Genomic DNA, 17,929 nt, shown 5'->3' on the forward strand with positions numbered 1-17,929 from the left:
CATAAAAAATAACATTAGTTTTAAGAAAAACAACCATCGAATCGACCGGTTGAGGTCATTATATATACAATTCGGTAGATGATCACAAAACAAAAAGCAAACCGCTTTTCCCCCCTACCTATTAGCGCTACTCTTTCCCGCACTTAAATAAGCAACATGCACACATACTCTGAACTTGGCATAGTGAAAAAAAAAATTTAATCAATCATGCCAACAAAGGAGCATGACCACACATCTTCTGATGATGTAAATCCTTCCCTTTTGCTGTTTCATATACTTCCCCAATCTTCTACTTATTGACCTCTTCTTCTCTTTTGATCTCTCTGAGCTCATCATGACCTTCTTCATTTCCATTTTCAAGTTTCCAAATAACCCGTTTGATATAACAATGGTTGAACAAAACTTGCTGCCGGGGAGAAAGTTTTAATTTTATGCAAATAATAGACTTGTTTTGGTCTTTTAACGAGTAGACTGTTTACGTTGGTAGCTTTAGACGGAGCGAGAATAAATAAGCTTTAATTTGGATAGATGAAGAGAACTGATTTGAATGAGGAGTTACTTGTGGAGGTGTGTATATATAGAGGGAACTTGTGGCATGCATGCATGGTTACATTTTTTATAAAAATGTAGAAAGTTTTTTTTCTTAATGCGTGTGAAAAAAAAACTTGTAGTAAAATGGATAAAATACATATCAATGACTTTATCAAACCCAACAAAATTGGAACTTGTGCTGACTAGTGATTACTAGTTTAATTTTTTTAATCAAACCAAACTAAAAGCAATTATCAAACCAAGTTCATGTAAAACAATATCCCACATGTCTTTTCTCGTGTTCCACCATGAAATCAAACATAACTTGAACCTGGCCTTGCTTGCTTCAAAGTTCCCACTGAATCATACAACTTAACCTCTTTAATTTATTATGTACATACTGTATTTGTTTCTTAGTGAATCACATTTAAAATACCAAAGCTTAGAATTCGGGAACTGTTTAATTAGTGGTCACCATAGCTTAATACCAATTGCCAGATATATTTTTCTTTTAATATAAATTAAAAATCAAAATTACGTAGGACATATTTCAACTAGATGTTACGTCGCAGGGTCATTTCTTTATCGAGACTTTTGTTGAGAATATATGAATATCCCCAAAAAAAATTATTATTCAATGAATAAATCTTCTTTACGTTCAAATTACCCTAAGTAGTATCGATATACAAGAAACTATTTATTTATATATATATATAGCAAATATATAAATATAATTCCAATAAGAAGAAGCTTCTTAAGAAGCAAATATATAAATGTAATTTCAATAAGTTACTAAAAAACTATCAATAAGGCAATGTTTTTGAAGCGAAAAAAAAACAAAGTTATCAACCAGAGACAAGACTGGAAGTTGTGTTGTCTCCAAAGTTCATGTTCCCTCGTCTTCCAACCCCTTGTAATTTAAAATTTCCAAATACTTGTAGTTTTTATTTGCTTTTTGGACAAAATACTTGTAGTTATTAAAACAAAAATAATAATAAATCAAAACTAAAAGGAAAAAAAGGAACAATAGTAAAAATAAGAAGAAGTGGAGCCAAACCGCACGTGACATCCGCGTGGACTGTTTGGCATAATCCAGACAACCTTGTTAACCTTGTCTCCTTGATAATATTGATGTGGTTTATTTTCTTATTGATATTTTGTTGCTAAATAAGTATCGATTAGATGTAACAGTGAACTTGAACATCATTTATGTATATCATTTAGGCCGTATCTTTGCCTTGGATTAATCAAAAATTGTGTGATTGTGTCCGTAATTAAAAACTGTACTGTACGGTTCAACGCATCAAGTACTAGTTTCGGCTTTGTAACACTACTTTTATTAACTAATCATTGATTTTAGACTTCATAATAGGGTGATTAGTTTCTGTTTTATGAAGCATCCGATTTCTAGTAATTAGTGATTTTTAATTTGCAGCTGTCAAAAAAAAAAAAAAGTCTAATCAAGTAATCTTGCAATAAGGCATTTATATGGGCTATTGAACTTTCACATATTGGGCTTTTGTGGGCTCAAGATAACTAAACCATGCGACCATGTGTGGCCTAACTTAATTGTTTACAAGTCACACCAAGTTTTTTAAAATGTAGTTTCCTTGGTGTGTTTTCAGTTTTCTCTTCCTTTTTTTTTCCTTCCTTTATAGATTAAACCTGATAACATATTTTCTATAAATATGTTATCCACCACACTTTTTTTTTTTGAAAGACTTCACTTCACATGGACATGTACTATCTCCTGTAATAAATCTAGTTTGTTCACATTGGAAAAGCGATTCATTAATACTTTACTCATGATTTGTACTGCAAAACCCCAAAACAGAAAGAATCTGCTCAAATTTGAATTTCGTGGGTAAATGTTTTTGAGATGAACAACAAAAGAAAAGACAAGAAGTAAGAATATTAATTTAAAAATTACGAAGTAAGGATGAAGTTTTCTTTTAGAAAAGAGGATTAATAATAATCTGCATGAAGAAGAAGAAAAAATAAAATAAAAAGACAAATATTATAATGAATCATTTCCTTATTTCACCTGTCACAAGTGATGCCTACATTTGCATGCATCTTCTGCGCCCACCACAATCATTAGTTTCTATTGTGGGTCACCCATTTAGTTTCTTAACCGGCTGGTTCAATCATCTTTTACCCGGTTCAGCTATTAAAGATTAAATGAGTTTCACTTACTTTCAACTTTCAAGTTTCAAACGAAGATATAAATTTCTTAGTTTAGTCATCTTCACCACATGTATTACAATGATGAATGTGACATTCACATGGACATGGATCTTGATATGTGTACGACCACAAAACCACTATTTGTAGATTCTCTCTATATTAGAGTCCACTTGATCACACCTCAAATCAATATGCCTCACTATAACCAAACAAAAGAAGACCATGTTATTGAAAACAACAGTACTCTAGAGACGCATAGACCACTTTACATTTTTGAAAAATCAGAATTAACCATATTATATGAAACTCCATATCATCCTATCCATTCTTCACATTCTGCCAACTCCTCTACCATGTGCCATCTTTGGTCCATCTCAATTTCAGACGTTGGCCAACAACATTTTTCGTTGGTCTGAGATTTTTTATTATCTTCACACATACACCACTAATATAATTCGTTGTTAAAGTGGGATCTACTAATAACTAGCTGTTACTATATGTGAGAGTACTATATTCTATAAGTAATATGTAAACATTATTTATATTGTTATAAATTGTTAGTTCAGTTCATTAATGAAAATACTAGTTTACAACTACTTGATGTGTAAGTCAGTTCCACCTTAGTGAGTAAAAGAGGTAACTAAGCTACTATCGGAACTTACGATTATTCGTATTCGTTTGGTAATCCACCAACTAAAAAAACAAGTTATGAACCGTACGTAGTTCATAAGAAGATAGTCTAAATTGGATACTCAATTTACGTAAGGAGGTGAAATCGTAAGAAAAATTCGATTATATGGTCTGATTAACAAGCGGTACCAACTACGACAACTCAAAACTAGTTTGCATTAGTTTTCCTTTCCATGTATCATCAACCAACTAAAGTGAGTATTAAGTCGCTTTCTATTAGATTTTTTTTAATATATATATATATATATATATATATATATATTTACATCAAGATTTCAACATTTCATTTCAATTAAACATTAGTATATATTTGGTGAAATGACATGTGGTTATTAAACCACTCATAAAAGATCGTGTGTCCACCCGTTTCCAAAATCTGTGGCATTTTTTCAACTCATAAATAGTGCGTACCAGTAATACTACTGTCACAGAAAATTACGATCTTAAAATTAAATAAAGAAATTAATGAAAACGAAAATGACTAGTACAGTAAGACCAATGTTTGACAATTGGTTCATTTTATTTTTGCATTTGGTTAATTACTATCACTAAGAAGTTAATACAATCTGATTCTTGTTTAGTTAAAGCTAATATTCAACTGGATCAACACCATAATTGTTGGTATATACATTTATTAGAAATTAAAAACAGTTTTGAATAAGAAATTGTCAATTTCTTATTCAACACCATAATTGTTCAATTTCAAATTGAACTTAAAATTTTGAAAAGAAAGGAGGACCATATTTTTAAAAACTACTACAAGAGAACAGAAAATATGACAAGTGAGTTTGATTCCTATAAATGGATTACACCCAAGAAAAAAACAAAACTGCTATACTGTATATTTAAAAAAAAACAGGGGCAAGCAGCCAAGTTGATTATCAACTTCTCTCCTATATATACATCTTTATATATTCTAGTTTTTTTAATAAATTTTAAATTTTAATAAATATGAATACCCAATAAATTTTTTTTTGAAAAAAGATAAGGTACTCAAATAATAATTAATTTTATTTTCGGAAAGAAAATAAAAATCTTTTTATAGGTGCTGGCATGATTGCTTCATTCTCCCTCCTTAAGCTCAAAAGTTTTTTTTGCTTTTTTCAAAAAAGAAGAAGAAGAAGAAACATCTCGTTTCCATGGCTTTCCGGGGAGATGAGTCAGAGATTATGAACCTAAGAGAATGGGATCGAAGAGCTCGATTAATCCGCGAAAATCCGACTTCTAGAAGGTTCTCTGCTTCGTACATAGGAAGCTTCCGAGAAGATCATCACAAGTCTTCTTGTAGAACAAACTTCAATAACATCTCTAGTACTGCCTCTTCTCCTGGCTACAACACTCTCAAAGGTTTAAAACTTTACCACTCTTATCTCTTTCCATAGTTTATCAAGTTATATCTTCTTGAAAATGTTTTGAATTTTTCAAATCTTGTATCACAGAAGAGATTGATCCATCAACATATTCCTTCACGAATGCGATTAAAGGTAAAAGTTTCTTCTTTTGCTTTTATACCATTAGAAAAGCTCGAAACTTTAGATAACCCTTTTCAAAAGAACAGAGCAAAAGTAATAATGTTCAAATATGTGTTGTTGTTGTTGTGTCTTTTTGTTTGTGGCAGCATTACAAGCAAAGACAATGTATAATAACAGAGAATGGTTAGCACAAGAAGGGTTTGCGTTGAACTCGAAGTGGAACGAAGCAGAGAAATATATCTGCAACCCATTGTCGGGAGAAGTACCAATGGAGTGTTTGTCAGCTAAAACATTAAGTGCAAGATCCTTCAGAAACTTATCCACAATGTCTGCTCCTCTTCACTTCCCTAGTCCATTGATGACTTCTGGTCAAAACAAACCAAATAATATTAATCCTAACGTTAGAGTCATTCACGAGGATCTTTACGCTCCTGATCCTATATTGCTTCTTGCTCGAGGTGATTTGATTTTTAGATATTTAATCCTAAAGCTTAGTTTTCAAAATTTTGGGGTTTTTTTGGATAATAAGGAAATTTTTTTGTGGGTAGCAGAAAAGAAAGTTGTGGGGCTGAAGCGAGATGTGGGAATTCAAAGTACGACGTCGGTGGACTTTAGCTCCGGTAGTCCTAGTCCGGCAAAGACGCCTCCGATCATGGAACGGTCCTTGAAGAGACACGTGGAAGCTGATGATTCGCCGGTAGATTTCAATCTCAAATTGGAAGGTCAACAAGAGGTATGTCTGTATTATGTATACACACATATTATCATATGGGTTATTACATTAGTTCATGTCTTCAATTTAGTAGACCGATCAGTGTTACTAATTAATCTGAAAAATACTAATAATTTAAAGAGAACATGAAAAAACGTGAAAAATTTTACTAAAAAAACTCGAATTATGTAGTCGCTAGCATGAGTTCCATGGAAAGTAAAGGTACGGAACATAAAGAAATAATAATTGCATAAAATTTTGAATTGGTCGTGCATCAATAATTAGATTTCTTTCGCAAGATAAGAAAAGCATCAAACAAATTATAGTACCAAAATGTTTTCAGAGAAAGAGACAATGATAACACTCTTCTACTATTATTGTTTTGTGTAGAGATACGTTACATGCATTGATTCATTTTAAGATTAATTAAGATTCTTTCATGATATATGAAACATAGTACACATGACAGTCTTATTTATATGTGAGGAGAGGGGTATTTCATCATAGAAACACAAAACCGTATAATCATATGCAATGACTATTTCTTGAAAGATCTGTTATCAGACCAGACCCCATTTCGTGATTTTTTGTCTCCCAACTCACGTGACTACTACTACTACATCCTTATTCTACACATTTTCCATATATATATATATGTATAGCCAAAAGCCACTATTGATCAATAATTTCTTACGTCTCTATGATGGCCTTTGTATTTGTAACTCGATAAAGGCACTAGAATTATGAAGAGTTGACGACATCAATCTCATTTTATTCAAACTCGTGGTCTAAACAATCCCCAAGTTCTAATAACAATTTAAGACTATTTGATGTTGATGAAGAGTTTATTTGGGTTTTGAAGGATGTGACGTTAGAGGAGAAAGAGAAAGAAGAAGAGAAGCAATATATGAGTAAAGAAGAAGGAGAAGAAGAAGAAGAAGACGAAGAAGACAAAGAAGTGAAGCAAGAAGAAATGAGTGAAGAAGATGAAGAAGAAGAAGAAAAGACCAAGAAGAAGAAGAAGAGAGGAACAGGATGTTTCTCATGGGTGAGATCAAGACAAAGACAAGCAAGAAAATCAAAGTACATCTTCCCTGTTTGTGTTCCTCATCTAGTCAAAGGTTGTTGAAAAAACCTTAAAGCCAAGAGAATCAAGCAACAACAAGAAAGAATCAATGGTGTTTGCAAAATTCTCTCTTCTTTTTTCTATGTTTTTCTCTTTACTACCTATTTTTCTATTAAATAAAAACAAAATCATAATGAGATTAATAATATATATTAGTTTTCCCTCTTGATAAAGATTTAATCATTCATGGGAGTATCAAAAGCTTGACCATATGCTTTTGCTCCCCTTTTCTCTATAACAAAATGCTTCTTCTCTCTTTAGTCCCTCTTGTGTCTTTGGTTTCTTGTTTTCTCTTTCTTCTCCATGGTTACTCGGTTTCCTCCTGATCATACTTCCATTCCAAAATAGCTAGAGTGTGTCGGCCACCACAAGCTACATGTTTAGCTATCCATTTCCCATCGTCTTCTTCATCAGTGTGGTTAAACCGTCCTTCTGGTGGTGGAATGTCTATAGGAATCTCCAATGGTTTTCCCGTCGTCAATTTTCTTCCATACCCGAGTCTACCATGGTCTCCCCGACCAAACTGATCACCAGAAACGATATAAAAGAGAGGTTGAGAGATCAAATTTTGTTTTCTAACAAAGCAATATTTTTAAACCCAAAGGGAGGTTAAGAGGAGGACTTACCGAGAAGATCCTACCGTCTCTTGTCAGAGCGACTGAATGAGTTCCACCACAAGAGACCTGATAAGAAAAGAACGATAAGACCTTCTAGAGATATGAGAATGAGTAGAGAAATCGGTGGTTTTGATTTTTACCTGAATGATGTCTTCTCCAGCTAAGAGATTAACTTTCTGTGGAAGCATTTTACTGCTCTTGTCATTGTCACCTAACCCGAGCCTTCCATGTTCTCCTCTTCCCCAACCATAGACCTAAGATTGTATATAGCCAAGTCACAACATTTTTACAGTTAAGATCTATATCAAGCTTAAAAACAACCGAGCCGTGGCTCGATCAAGAACCAGATAATATAAATGTGAGACTTCAGATATGAGTTCTAATACCTCTCCTTCATTGGTTAATGCTGTTGAATGCCATCCACCCACAGCGATATCAACCTAACACATGCATTTACCAGGTGGGGGAAATTACTTTCTATAGTAGACACTCGGCTTTAACATAGGCATTTACAGGTTAAACATCAGAAGGCATCGAGTTCAATAAGAGTGCTTAAACCAGAAATTTCAGACCACATACCAAAGTGAGATCATCAAGGCCTTGTACTGGAATAGGATAAGATCTCGGCTGGGTATCTCCGGTTCCAAGTTGTCCATATTCATTGTTACCCCAAGCCCACAAAGTCCCATCTTCTTTCAGAGCCAAATTATGAAATGCTCCAACAGCGATCAGACGAACGTTTTCAAGACCCTGAACTCTTACAGGAACAGATATCTGTTTTCTGCAATAGAACGAATTACAGGAGACCCCATAATTACTAGCAGCAGACAAGAAACTGCAAATGTTAAATCCATGAATGAAAGAAAATCAGTTTAATACATGTCACCGGGAGGCCACGGTTGACCCCAAGTCCAAACATAGCCTTCACGGGTTAGAACAACAGAGTGAGTACCTCCTGCAGCTACCTGTTATTTTAATCATAGAAACAACGAGAAAAGATGGTTTAGACTGATTTAGAACATTAAGACTTGAGGTAAACTCAGAGAGTTTAACAGCAAAAGTTACCTGTCGGACTGTAAGTTGCGGGGCGCAACGCTTAGGGATTACAATATCCCTCCGCACAGGCCTACCTGACTCATCTTTGGAAGGCTCTTCACCACACTGTCCATATTCATTTCCACCTAAGTAGGTACGAAACCAAAGAGGTGCAAAATTGTCGCTTTTAAGATCTTTACGGTCACAATCAATAGGAAGAAGCTGAGAGAAAAATGCATACCCCAAGCATATGCTCGGCCTTGATCATCGACAGCTAAACAATGCCAACCACCAATAGCTGCCTATGATCCATCACAGAAACACCATTCAGAGTAAATCACAACTAGGAGAGAGCATTAGAGCAAATAACAAAAAAAAAAAACACTTGATCTTTGTAAGTTGTTAAACCTGAATAATCTTGACGTTGGCAAGAGACTTAACCAGACTAGGGGTGCTTTCTGTTTTTGTCTCCGGTGGGTGTCCTAATGTACCCCTTTGATTCCAACCCCATGTAAACAGCTGAGAAACCATTTAAGAGATTGCAAAACCTTAAGTTCCTTTATTCAAAATATGTATTCTCAGATAGAGTTTAAAACCAAAATGAGGATCAAAATCAAAAACCATATCATTACTATACGTTGGTGACACAAGAATCCAAACCAATCGTAAACAACTACACAGATAAAGAATCGTAAAACCCTTTTTGATTAGTCCTTCAGATCTCAAAAACCTCAAAAACCCTTTGGAAGCGACCAAAAGCCATCTTAGAATGAAATCGCAGATCAACCCAAAGCATTGAACTTTATTAAATTGTAAGCAAAACCCACGAAACAAGAAACAAAACAAGGACAAAGAAAGTGAATCGTCGATAAGTTACCTTGCCATCATCGCAAATAGCGAGGGAATTGCGGCTACCTCCGACGACGGAGCGAACGGTGAAAGGCTCAAGAGCCTCGACGACGCAAGCCAATTCCTTTTCTTCATCGGCTCCAAGTCCTAGTTGCCCGTCTTCTCCTGAGCCCCTGGTCAAATAAAACGAAGGAGCAATATAGCACAAGTCAGAAACAGAAATGGAGAAAACAGAGAGGTGAAAGAAGGTTAGAGAAAAGAGAGTACTGACCAGGCTATGACGGAAGTAGCTAAAGCCATTGAGACGAAAGTGAGAGAGACAATGTGAGAGAGAGATAATATATGAAGAAAGTGAGTGGAAAGACGAGGAAAAAGCAGGGCACACTTCGGTGGGATTCACAATTCGAGAGATATGTGAGTGAATGTGTCATTAGGTGTGACATTTTTATCATTCATTTTGGACCAATTGATAACTTCCATGTAACTTAACTCGTTTATAAATAAATTATAATCCAACTTTTTTAGCTTTATGGTCATGGAGAGGGTTTATAATTTATAATTCCATTATATGTGTAAAGAGACAGTAGTTGTTCAAATGGAAGAGGCTTTTTATCTTTAGTTTAAAGTTGATGTAGTACATTTATATTTGATCGTTTGATTGAACTACCCTCTTAACCAATTTCCTTTCGAGAAAATTCACCAGGAGAAGCATAAACCAAAAGACAACTAAATTCTAATTCGAGAAGAGAAAAGTTTTCCTCTTTAGACCGAACCATGTAATGCCATGCAGTCTAATAGTGAAACCGGCAACAACAAGAAAAATATGTGAGATGCACATAAAGAGTTTTTAATCCATGGATAGAATCAATCCTGCATCTACTATTACTACTACAAACGCATCATTAAGCAAACTACGAGGTTTTTTTTTTCTGTTTAAAACACACAGAACCAAGCCATACATTTTTTTTTTTTTTTTCAAATCATTCCATGAATTCATTACTGCGAAGGCGGTGGTTGGGCGGCTTGTTCCTCCCCTTTCTGCACCTCTTTCGGGGCTTCCTTGATATCATCACCAGCTTCGTCCTGGAGTTAATAAGATAAGACATCAACAACAATCTTAATTACTTGATGCAAATCACGAAAAGAATGAAGAGTGTAAGGAGAGACGAGTACATTGAGGTCAGAAGTCCAGAGGGTGAGATTGTCACGGAGAAGCTGCATGATCAATGTACTGTCCTTGTATGATTCCTCTCCCAATGTGTCTAGTTCAGAGATTGCCTCATCAAAAGCCTACCACCATGAAAATCATAACATATGTAACTGATTAAAAAAGGTACTTGAATCACACTATAATCAGAAGGTGAAGGTTTTCCAAATTTCGTCAGTATAAGGGAACATTTGCAGGCATTACTTTCTCAATCATCATAACTAACTACAATCCTATAGTTCAGAGAAACAAGAAGACCATAAAAACAAGTGCATAGTGATCATTTACAGACAAAGAAAGAGAATTTTGTATGTGCTAAGTTTTATCAAGCAGAACAGTTGGAAGAATAGGTTTACTAGCTAAAAATAGTAAATACAAGTATAGCACAAACCATAAACTAACTAAGAAAGTAACACATACCTGCTTTGCAAGATTACAAGCACGGTCAGATGAGTTGAGAATCTCATAGTAGAAAACAGAGAAGTTGAGAGCAAGCCCCAGTCTGATAGGGTGAGTGGGAGCCAGATCAGCGAGAGCAATATCCTACATAAAAAAAAAGACAAACACCAGAAGCTTGATTCAACATGTTCTTTTACCACTCTATAGGTTAAAGAACAAATCAGCAGAACGAGATGGTAACCTGGGCAGACTTGTAGGCGACAAGAGTGCTCTCAGCAGCTTCTTTCCTCTCAGAACCAGTCTTGAATTCAGCAAGGTACCGGTGATAATCACCCTTCATCTTGAGGTAAAAAACTTTGGACTCAGCCAAGGAAGCAGCAGGAATGAGATGAGCCTCAAGAATGTTCAAAATGCCATCGCAAATCCTGGTGAGCTCAGTTTCAATCTTGCCTCTGTAATCCTTGATAATGGAAACGTGATCACTGTTACCCCTGCTATCTTCCTTCTGCTCAATGGAGGAAATAATCCTCCAGGAAGCCCTCCTAGCACCAATAACGTTCTTGTAGGCAACAGACAAGAGATTCCTCTCTTCGACAGTAAGCTCCTCAGTGTCAACAGTCTTTGCAACTTTCTCCATGAACTCAACCATCTCCTCGTAACGCTCAGCTTGCTCGGCTAACTTGGCTAGGTACACATTCTCTTCCCGGGACGACGACATCTTTGCAACACTAAAACCTGTTTTATAAAGAGAACAAGATCAAGTAGAAGCAATAAACAAAGTAAAGCGAACTAAAACATTCTCTAGTAATGCTGCAACAATGATCTCTTAACAAATCAATCAACGAACCCAAAAGAACACACTTTTACAAACGATTCACACTGCTAGATCTATTGCAAAAAAACAAACCGTACACGATAAAAAGGAGTAAGAGTCTATAGAACGAAGTCACGAACTCCGAATCAAACAGATCTTGAAGTGATAACGAAAACGCGAAGAACAATATGATATAACAAGAAACGCACAATACGACAAGAAATTAAAGAGAGAGAAAAAAAAACAAATTAGCAGAAAAAGACATTGCCGAGCAAAGCAAGGCGAGATCGGATCCGTACCTTAGGGAATTGGGAATTTTAGAATTAGGGTTTTTGAATTCGAAGCGAAACAAGCGGAGTGAGAAATTGGGGGAGACGATGACGGACCCGTGTGTCTGTGTGTGTGCGCATTAAATAATTTGGAAGAGAGTAAATGAGAGAAAGCGAAAGATCCAATGATAATACGACACGTGTTACCTGTTGACCGTCATATGACTTTTATGTTTTCGTTCTTTGTAATTTTTAATTTTATATGGGTGAGATTTAAAGCAATCGTAAGTTATGAGGTCAGATGTATAATAGAACAGGTTATAAAGGGGTAAAATGTAAAAGAGTATGTTTCTTCAGGTGATTGACGGAATTACCCTTTGCCCTGAACCCATTTAGACAGACCTCTCTTGATCGATTTTGATCGGAGAAGGCCTGAGAAAGCTTTCGAAGGTCCGTCAAATGGGGAGCTATGTGGAGCAAGCTCGTGAGAATCACGTGAAGAAGAAGGTCGAAGAAGGTAATTTCTAACAATGGTCGCGTCTTATTCTTCATCTCTCGCTTTGTTCTAAACCCTAAACCCCCAAAAATGGTTTTTGATTGCTTCCGAAATGGTCTATGATCGTTATACTCTATTAGGCATGGTTTGAATTGAGCTCACCTTGGTGTTGTGGGTTAGGTTCACTTTTGAATTAACCCACTTTATGCATCTGAAACTGGTTTTGATCTAGCTAGCAGCTCTGTTGAAATTGCTACTATGTTTATCTCCTAGATTGAGCTTAAAAGATTGATGATTATGGTAATAATTTTGTTAATAATAGCGCTGCGTAGCAAGATGAAGGCAAAGGCATTGATGGAATGTGATCAGTACGTTTCAAAGTATGCTCAATGCGCTACAGGAAGAACGTTTTCTGTGGTGTGGACATGTCGTAAGCAAGCTAAAGAGCTCAACACTTGCCTCCATCAATTGTATGTTCTCACCTCTTAATAGCTCCTCCTCATTCTATTAAACATGTCATCTTGTATTCACTTGTTAGATTCATAGATTTGTTGTGTATGTGAGCATCTGATTTTGATTGTTCTTTTTTCTTAAAATACCCTTCTCTGGTATGATGAAATGAGACAACTTGTGGTTAGGATATGCATAATGTGATCATCAAGTACAATTGCTAGGAGTATATATATGTAACCAAATATAAGCCTTATAGAAGGGGATGATTCATTGTTACTGCGATTAAAGACATGCAAAAAAACTATGTTCCCTATCCGTGTAGCACAGTCAGTATCGAGTTTGTTCTTGGTGCACAGGTTCCTTTTTGTGTGACTTGGTAGTAGTATAGGGCCGATGCTTAAATGTTGTCTAACCATGAAAAGTTTTTGTTGATTCTGCAGCACCAATGACAATGTCTTGGAGGAAATGAAGAAAGCGTATATGCTTCAAGAAGAGGGTAAAGTCTCAGCCCCGGCCATATAATTTTTTTGTCGAACATAAGATTTGAATCCCGACCAATGTAATGTCGTTGCTTTGTTTCTTGCTGATTTTGGACAAATAGATCCTTTTATTCTATGCGTTAACAGTGGCCTTTCTTTAATAAGGGTGTATTCACTATAAGAAGAGTAATAGATATTGTATTCCCATTTTTCTCAGTTTGCAAAAATCCACTAAATCTAGAGATCAGATTCAAAGATGATTCTCATAGTTAAAAAAAAAACATAGTTTCACAACATTCCGGATTTAATAAACCAAGAAACAAAAATTTGAGGTGCTTAGAAAGAAGAAAGCGAGTTAAAAGCAAACGACTTCAAGCAGTAGGCTTCCTCATATTTCTTCCTGCACGAATCACTTCGTCCACCAAAAGCAATTGTGACGCAATCACTGGCCTGCAACACAAACAAATAGCCTGTTATTGATATGGCTTCAACAGATACTCAAAACTTTATCAGAATTGGCTGGTTGTTTTGAACATTACCCTGCATTGATAAGTTGGCGTTTCACTGAGTAATTGTCGAATATACCAGCAAGCTGCGGGTCAATTGGTTCACCATCCTGAAGGTTCAGTCCCACGACGTTCCCTTTGTCATGCTCGCTCTGTACAAGCGCATCACAATGAGCAATTATAAAATCTCTATTCTGTCCAGAATTGATATCAGTTTATAGAAGATTATAAAAGAGATGAATGCATACAGTTAGAGAAATGATCACGTCTTGGGTATCAAGACCTGCATTTTCTGCAAGTGTCTTAGGCACCACCAGAAGGGCATTAGCAAAAGCTTCAACGCCAAGTTGGGCACGCTGCATTGTTCATTATAGTATTAGTAATTTAGAATCTTTGAGATGCAACTATTAGTGTTGCGAGAACTAGAGTTCGAGTGAAATTAATTTACCCCTTGAACGGTTTTCTTGACTTCATTAATTAAGTGTTGCCTTGCTGCAACTTCAAAAGCTCCTGCTCCCTACAGAAAGATGCAACCGCACATCAGCATACCACAAAACATTTTATTCATGAATTAACCATCTCTTTGACGTTGCAGAGAAACACAAAACAAGGTTAACAAAATACTTCAAGATATTGTAAAGTACTTACTAACACAACACACTCGTCTTCTATGGTGTTCTTAACCGATCTTAGACCATCACGAACAGCGTCCTTAATTTGGGCAATAGTGTGATCATTAGGCCCTAGAAAACCCAAGAAATCATGAATTAACACCAAAATTAGTAAAAGAATATATGAAACTTCAAAACTTAATGAAGCCATAGAAGTCGGCGTAATACCTTTTATGAGGATGGTACATGAATTAGGATTCCTCACTTGCTCCACAAAGGTGTACTTTTCCTCCCCAAGAACGTGCTCATAGACAAGTCCAGCCCATCCAAGAGACTCAGGTGTCAAGTCGTCAACAGAATTTACAGCTTCTCCACCACAGGCCAAAACTAAACGTTCCATATTCCTCCTCTTTGCTCTTCTGAGAGCAACAATCTGGACACATAAGGAATGGCAATTAGATTCAACAGCCTCTATACAAGAGAAATTAGGTACAAAATAAGAGACAAGCTCAGTCAGTGGCCCAGAAGGCCAGAACCAAAACCAGTTCTGCCAATCGTCTCCATGGATTATTGTATATCGAAGGAAGAACTACTCTTTGAACACTATTATCAATTTCAGTTCACTTAACAACAGATTCTTTCTTAGCATTCTTCTTATTATTTCTATTTACCGGATAAAAACAGTGTCAGCTATTTATAAAATTGGTGTCGAAGCAAGAAAATACAGTAGTAGCTTACCCCTTCTCTAGCAAGAAGATCCAGTGATGGTGGGTCAATACCCTTTTGATTTATGATAACAAAGTTGTCATTATCACCACACACCTGCATGAGAAACAAAACATGTATTATTATTTTTTACGATGTTATAAAATACAGTTGGGAGAAATGGTCTCAGTCCCACCTTCTTCTTCAGCTCAATTATTTTCTTCACTCTTTCATCAACAGATCGCCTCTCTGCGGTAACCATGGCTTCCCTCTGCTCCGCATTAGAGTAGAAAAATCCTGCATTAATTTCACTGATAGATAAAGAAATATTAGTCTACATCACCAAAAACATACATACTATTATTTTCTCTTCACTGAATTGACCAAAGAATTATATTACACACCTCTTCTCATACTCCAATGACACATTGCAAGTTAAGATGTGGCAGTTTTCTGCGCGTCTTTTCATGTCAGGGTGTCTTGAACCATGATCCAGAACAAGCCCCTCAACCTAATCAATAAACAGGTCCAAAACTATGAATCTTTCATACTATGAAAGCATTTAAGCATAACAGGAAAAAAAATATTTCAATACGTACTCGCAAATTTTTCAAATATAAACCTATAATGATTTGTGGGAACTATTTTACAGTAAACCACACACGTCAAGACATACCAATCGTGTGTCAACATCAAATTTGTGACGCATGTGCATTATTTCCACCATAAACAGATCAATAGCTTCCTCAGGCTTTCGGATGCAGAGAACCTGAAATATGCGGAAAGTAGATAATTAGAAGACAAAAATAGGCGCTTGAAACCCAATCATAGTGCTTAGATGAGTCCTCATCTGTGTGAGAAAAAAAAGTGAAAAGCATTACTGAGATTCTAATAGAGATCGATTAACTCACTGAATTAACGACAATGTCAGTCAGTTGATCAGCCAAGCCTTCGTACAACTACACAAGCCACAATAGTAAATCGAAATTAGAAAGCAAAGAGAAGAATTAAATAAAAAGAAAAATAAATCATAAAAATGAAGAAAACCTTTGTTCTTAGTGTTGTTCTGGCAACCATTTTTAGGATCTCTTTATCAGCTTCATCACCCATAACCACAGGGGTCTTGAAGTTCTCGAGAAATTGAAGGGTAGCTCTCTTAGCAATCTCGAAACCATCAACAAGGACACGTGGATGCATACCTGATACATGCATAAACCTTCATTAGGATTTGGCTACAAAAAATAGATACCAGTTTATACTGCCACCAGTTATAAATTTTCTATATCCAATATAAACAAACTTGGCAAATGAATGTCATTGAATATAAATTGTATGCCCACACTCATATGTTAACCATAACACAGATTGAGTAATAAAAATAAGAACAAGTATAGAAGAGCATAAAACTTACGAACTCTTACAAATTTAATGTAAGACAAGGTACATAATTTAAGCTAACATAGCGACTTATTACCTTCATCGATGCAGCGTTCAGATTGTTTCATAAGCTCACCAATGAAGATGACAGTGGAAGTAGTACCATCACCACTAATGTCATCCTGTGCGACGGCTGTCCTCGCAATCATAATAGCTGTTGGATTCTGAATTTGCTGCAATAGTTAAGAAGTAAGCATGTAAGCATCATCGAACTTGTTAAGAGCAATACCAGTAACACTTATCAACAAAGTTCATTTTCCAACACTATCTTAATGCTTTCCTCTTTCATCTCTATTACAATGCTAACAACACACATATACCTAATCAGACTCCTACACTAAAAAAAAACTTCATTTTCTACAACCTTATATATCCTCAAGAAAGATTGCTACGTAGTCTCTTAACAATAACATATTCAATATCAAACCAATCCTCCTAGAATCTAATATTACATGACACAAGTCACTAAAGAGCAATACAGAGCTCGATTCAAACAGATCAGTAGGATCTAGATTTATATTCTCAAACTAACCATTTCCTTCAGAAGCGTGTTCCCATCCTTGGTAAGTTTAATATCCCCCGAACCACCAACAAGCCTACATCGAAGTGAGCAACAAATCGGAAGAAGGTAAGAAAAAAAAAAGAAACAACATCTGGGAAAATGAAGAACAATGAACATAGATCAGATTAAATCAACCAAAAAGGAGATAAAAAAAAAGTACATCTTGATAGTTCCTTTAGGACCGAGATTCGACTTGAGCACATCCTGCAAACCCTTGGCGGCGTTGATTGTCATATGAAGCGCCGCCGATTTGTTGAGAACCTCCGCGTTAGGATTCAGAACTCGTACAGACATTTTCGATAACCTTGACGAGAGCACTCAAAGAGAAGAACTGGGGACTGAACTAGAGAGAGAGAGAGAGAGAGAGAGAGAGAGAGAGAGCTTGGTTTTTTTTAGGGCTTTCTGGGTTTTAAAAAATTTTGATGAAGAAGAAACAAAGAAAGAGAAGCCGATGTTGAGAGACTCTAATCGCGGTGGAGACTTCGATTTTAGGTAAATTACGATTTTTACCAACAGTATCATATGTTTTACGTTTTTAGCCGAATATTACTTTAGTAATAAAAATCCTCCAACATATTATTTCATTCCATTATCATTTGAAGAAAATTTAACATAATATACATTTAGATCGAAAAAATAGTTGTGTGCTTACTTTAAACACTCAGTATAAGATTGTCATTCCATAAAAATTTGATAGATTTGATCATTTGATTTTGTAATTTAATTAGGATATTGGAAAAAATGTCATGTCATTGATCATCAAATATATATA

General features: G+C 35.7%; 6 protein-coding genes across 10 annotated transcripts; 2 read left to right on the forward strand and 4 right to left on the reverse strand.

Moving 5' to 3' along the window:
- Positions 1-54: 54 nt before the first annotated feature.
- LOC109128456 (small polypeptide DEVIL 1) lies at positions 55-525 on the reverse strand. The gene has a single exon (XM_019234805.2). It carries the CDS (start codon positions 352-354, stop codon positions 202-204), a length of 153 nt encoding a protein of 50 aa, XP_019090350.1. The 5' UTR covers positions 355-525; the 3' UTR covers positions 55-201.
- A 3,714-nt stretch (positions 526-4,239) lies between these two features.
- LOC104735627 (uncharacterized) lies at positions 4,240-6,883 on the forward strand. 5 transcript variants are annotated; one of them, XM_010455453.3, is made up of 5 exons: positions 4,240-4,755; positions 4,848-4,892; positions 5,027-5,338; positions 5,432-5,613; positions 6,455-6,883. In XM_010455453.3, the coding sequence occupies exons 1-5, from the start codon at positions 4,548-4,550 to the stop codon at positions 6,719-6,721; spliced, it is 1,014 nt and encodes a 337-aa protein (XP_010453755.1). In that variant the 5' UTR covers positions 4,240-4,547; the 3' UTR covers positions 6,722-6,883. The 5 variants fall into 5 exon arrangements, with proteins under 5 accessions (XP_010453755.1, XP_087337666.1, XP_010453754.1 ...); XM_087481540.1 differs by having other exon boundaries at positions 4,289-4,755; positions 4,851-4,892; XM_010455452.3 differs by having other exon boundaries at positions 4,439-4,755; positions 5,429-5,613.
- On the reverse strand, positions 6,769-9,711 carry LOC104735626 (ultraviolet-B receptor UVR8). Its single transcript, XM_010455450.2, has 11 exons — positions 9,491-9,711; positions 9,248-9,392; positions 8,779-8,889; positions 8,612-8,672; positions 8,401-8,516; positions 8,215-8,300; positions 7,915-8,116; positions 7,722-7,775; positions 7,476-7,589; positions 7,345-7,401; positions 6,769-7,241 (listed from the first exon to the last, which is right to left on the reverse strand). The coding sequence occupies exons 1-11, from the start codon at positions 9,517-9,519 to the stop codon at positions 7,026-7,028; spliced, it is 1,191 nt and encodes a 396-aa protein (XP_010453752.2). The 5' UTR covers positions 9,520-9,711; the 3' UTR covers positions 6,769-7,025.
- A 319-nt stretch (positions 9,712-10,030) lies between these two features.
- LOC104735629 (14-3-3-like protein GF14 upsilon) lies at positions 10,031-12,073 on the reverse strand. Its single transcript, XM_010455455.3, has 5 exons — positions 11,939-12,073; positions 11,067-11,560; positions 10,847-10,969; positions 10,393-10,509; positions 10,031-10,302 (listed from the first exon to the last, which is right to left on the reverse strand). Exons 2-5 carry the CDS (start codon positions 11,541-11,543, stop codon positions 10,216-10,218), a joined length of 804 nt encoding a protein of 267 aa, XP_010453757.1. The 5' UTR covers positions 11,544-11,560; positions 11,939-12,073; the 3' UTR covers positions 10,031-10,215.
- Positions 12,074-12,230: 157 nt separating this feature from the next.
- LOC104735631 (uncharacterized) lies at positions 12,231-13,545 on the forward strand. The gene is made up of 3 exons (XM_010455459.2): positions 12,231-12,425; positions 12,727-12,874; positions 13,298-13,545. The coding sequence occupies exons 1-3, from the start codon at positions 12,368-12,370 to the stop codon at positions 13,377-13,379; spliced, it is 288 nt and encodes a 95-aa protein (XP_010453761.1). The 5' UTR covers positions 12,231-12,367; the 3' UTR covers positions 13,380-13,545.
- Positions 13,519-17,698, reverse strand: LOC104735630 (T-complex protein 1 subunit zeta 2). Its single transcript, XM_010455457.3, has 15 exons — positions 17,318-17,698; positions 17,128-17,191; positions 16,633-16,768; positions 16,206-16,357; positions 16,070-16,117; positions 15,835-15,927; positions 15,563-15,669; positions 15,355-15,469; positions 15,192-15,275; positions 14,682-14,886; positions 14,491-14,585; positions 14,291-14,359; positions 14,091-14,198; positions 13,876-13,994; positions 13,519-13,786 (listed from the first exon to the last, which is right to left on the reverse strand). The coding sequence occupies exons 1-15, from the start codon at positions 17,449-17,451 to the stop codon at positions 13,708-13,710; spliced, it is 1,608 nt and encodes a 535-aa protein (XP_010453759.2). The 5' UTR covers positions 17,452-17,698; the 3' UTR covers positions 13,519-13,707.
- Between the last annotated feature and the right edge of the window lie 231 nt (positions 17,699-17,929).

This window comes from Camelina sativa, chromosome 13 (genome assembly GCF_030686135.1).
Source record: "Camelina sativa cultivar CO46 ecotype springtype chromosome 13, ASM3068613v1".
In the NCBI taxonomy this organism is placed as follows: Eukaryota; Viridiplantae; Streptophyta; class Magnoliopsida; order Brassicales; family Brassicaceae; genus Camelina; species Camelina sativa.

Excerpts from the sequence above, each read along its gene's own strand:
- LOC109128456 (XM_019234805.2), bottom strand. The coding sequence starts at position 354 with ATGGAAATGAAGAAGGTCATGATGAGCTCAGAGAGATCAAAAGAGAAG.
- LOC104735627 (XM_010455451.3), top strand. The coding sequence starts at position 4,548 with ATGGCTTTCCGGGGAGATGAGTCAGAGATTATGAACCTAAGAGAATGG. Across the intron at positions 4,893-5,026 it reads CTTCACGAATGCGATTAAAG|CATTACAAGCAAAGACAATG; the intron begins GTAAAAGTTTCT and ends TGTTTGTGGCAG. Across the intron at positions 5,614-6,454 it reads AATTGGAAGGTCAACAAGAG|GATGTGACGTTAGAGGAGAA; the intron begins GTATGTCTGTAT and ends TGGGTTTTGAAG.
- LOC104735626 (XM_010455450.2), bottom strand. The coding sequence starts at position 9,519 with ATGGCTTTAGCTACTTCCGTCATAGCCTG. Across the intron at positions 8,890-9,247 it reads CTATTTGCGATGATGGCAAG|CTGTTTACATGGGGTTGGAA; the intron begins GTAACTTATCGA and ends ATGGTTTCTCAG. Across the intron at positions 7,776-7,914 it reads GCCTTGATGATCTCACTTTG|GTTGATATCGCTGTGGGTGG; the intron begins GTATGTGGTCTG and ends TGCATGTGTTAG.
- LOC104735629 (XM_010455455.3), bottom strand. The coding sequence starts at position 11,543 with ATGTCGTCGTCCCGGGAAGAGAATGTGTACCTAGCCAAGTTAGCCGAG. Across the intron at positions 10,970-11,066 it reads TCGCCTACAAGTCTGCCCAG|GATATTGCTCTCGCTGATCT; the intron begins GTTACCATCTCG and ends TTTTTTATGTAG. Across the intron at positions 10,510-10,846 it reads CTTGTAATCTTGCAAAGCAG|GCTTTTGATGAGGCAATCTC; the intron begins GTATGTGTTACT and ends TCATGGTGGTAG.
- LOC104735631 (XM_010455459.2), top strand. The coding sequence starts at position 12,368 with ATGGGGAGCTATGTGGAGCAAGCTCGTGAGAATCACGTGAAGAAGAAG. Across the intron at positions 12,426-12,726 it reads GAAGAAGAAGGTCGAAGAAG|CGCTGCGTAGCAAGATGAAG; the intron begins GTAATTTCTAAC and ends TGTTAATAATAG. Across the intron at positions 12,875-13,297 it reads AACACTTGCCTCCATCAATT|CACCAATGACAATGTCTTGG; the intron begins GTATGTTCTCAC and ends TTGATTCTGCAG.
- LOC104735630 (XM_010455457.3), bottom strand. The coding sequence starts at position 17,451 with ATGTCTGTACGAGTTCTGAATCCTAACGCGGAGGTTCTCAACAAATCG. Across the intron at positions 16,118-16,205 it reads GAACAACACTAAGAACAAAG|TTGTACGAAGGCTTGGCTGA; the intron begins GTTTTCTTCATT and ends TGGCTTGTGTAG. Across the intron at positions 15,276-15,354 it reads TAATTGAGCTGAAGAAGAAG|GTGTGTGGTGATAATGACAA; the intron begins GTGGGACTGAGA and ends TTTCTCATGCAG.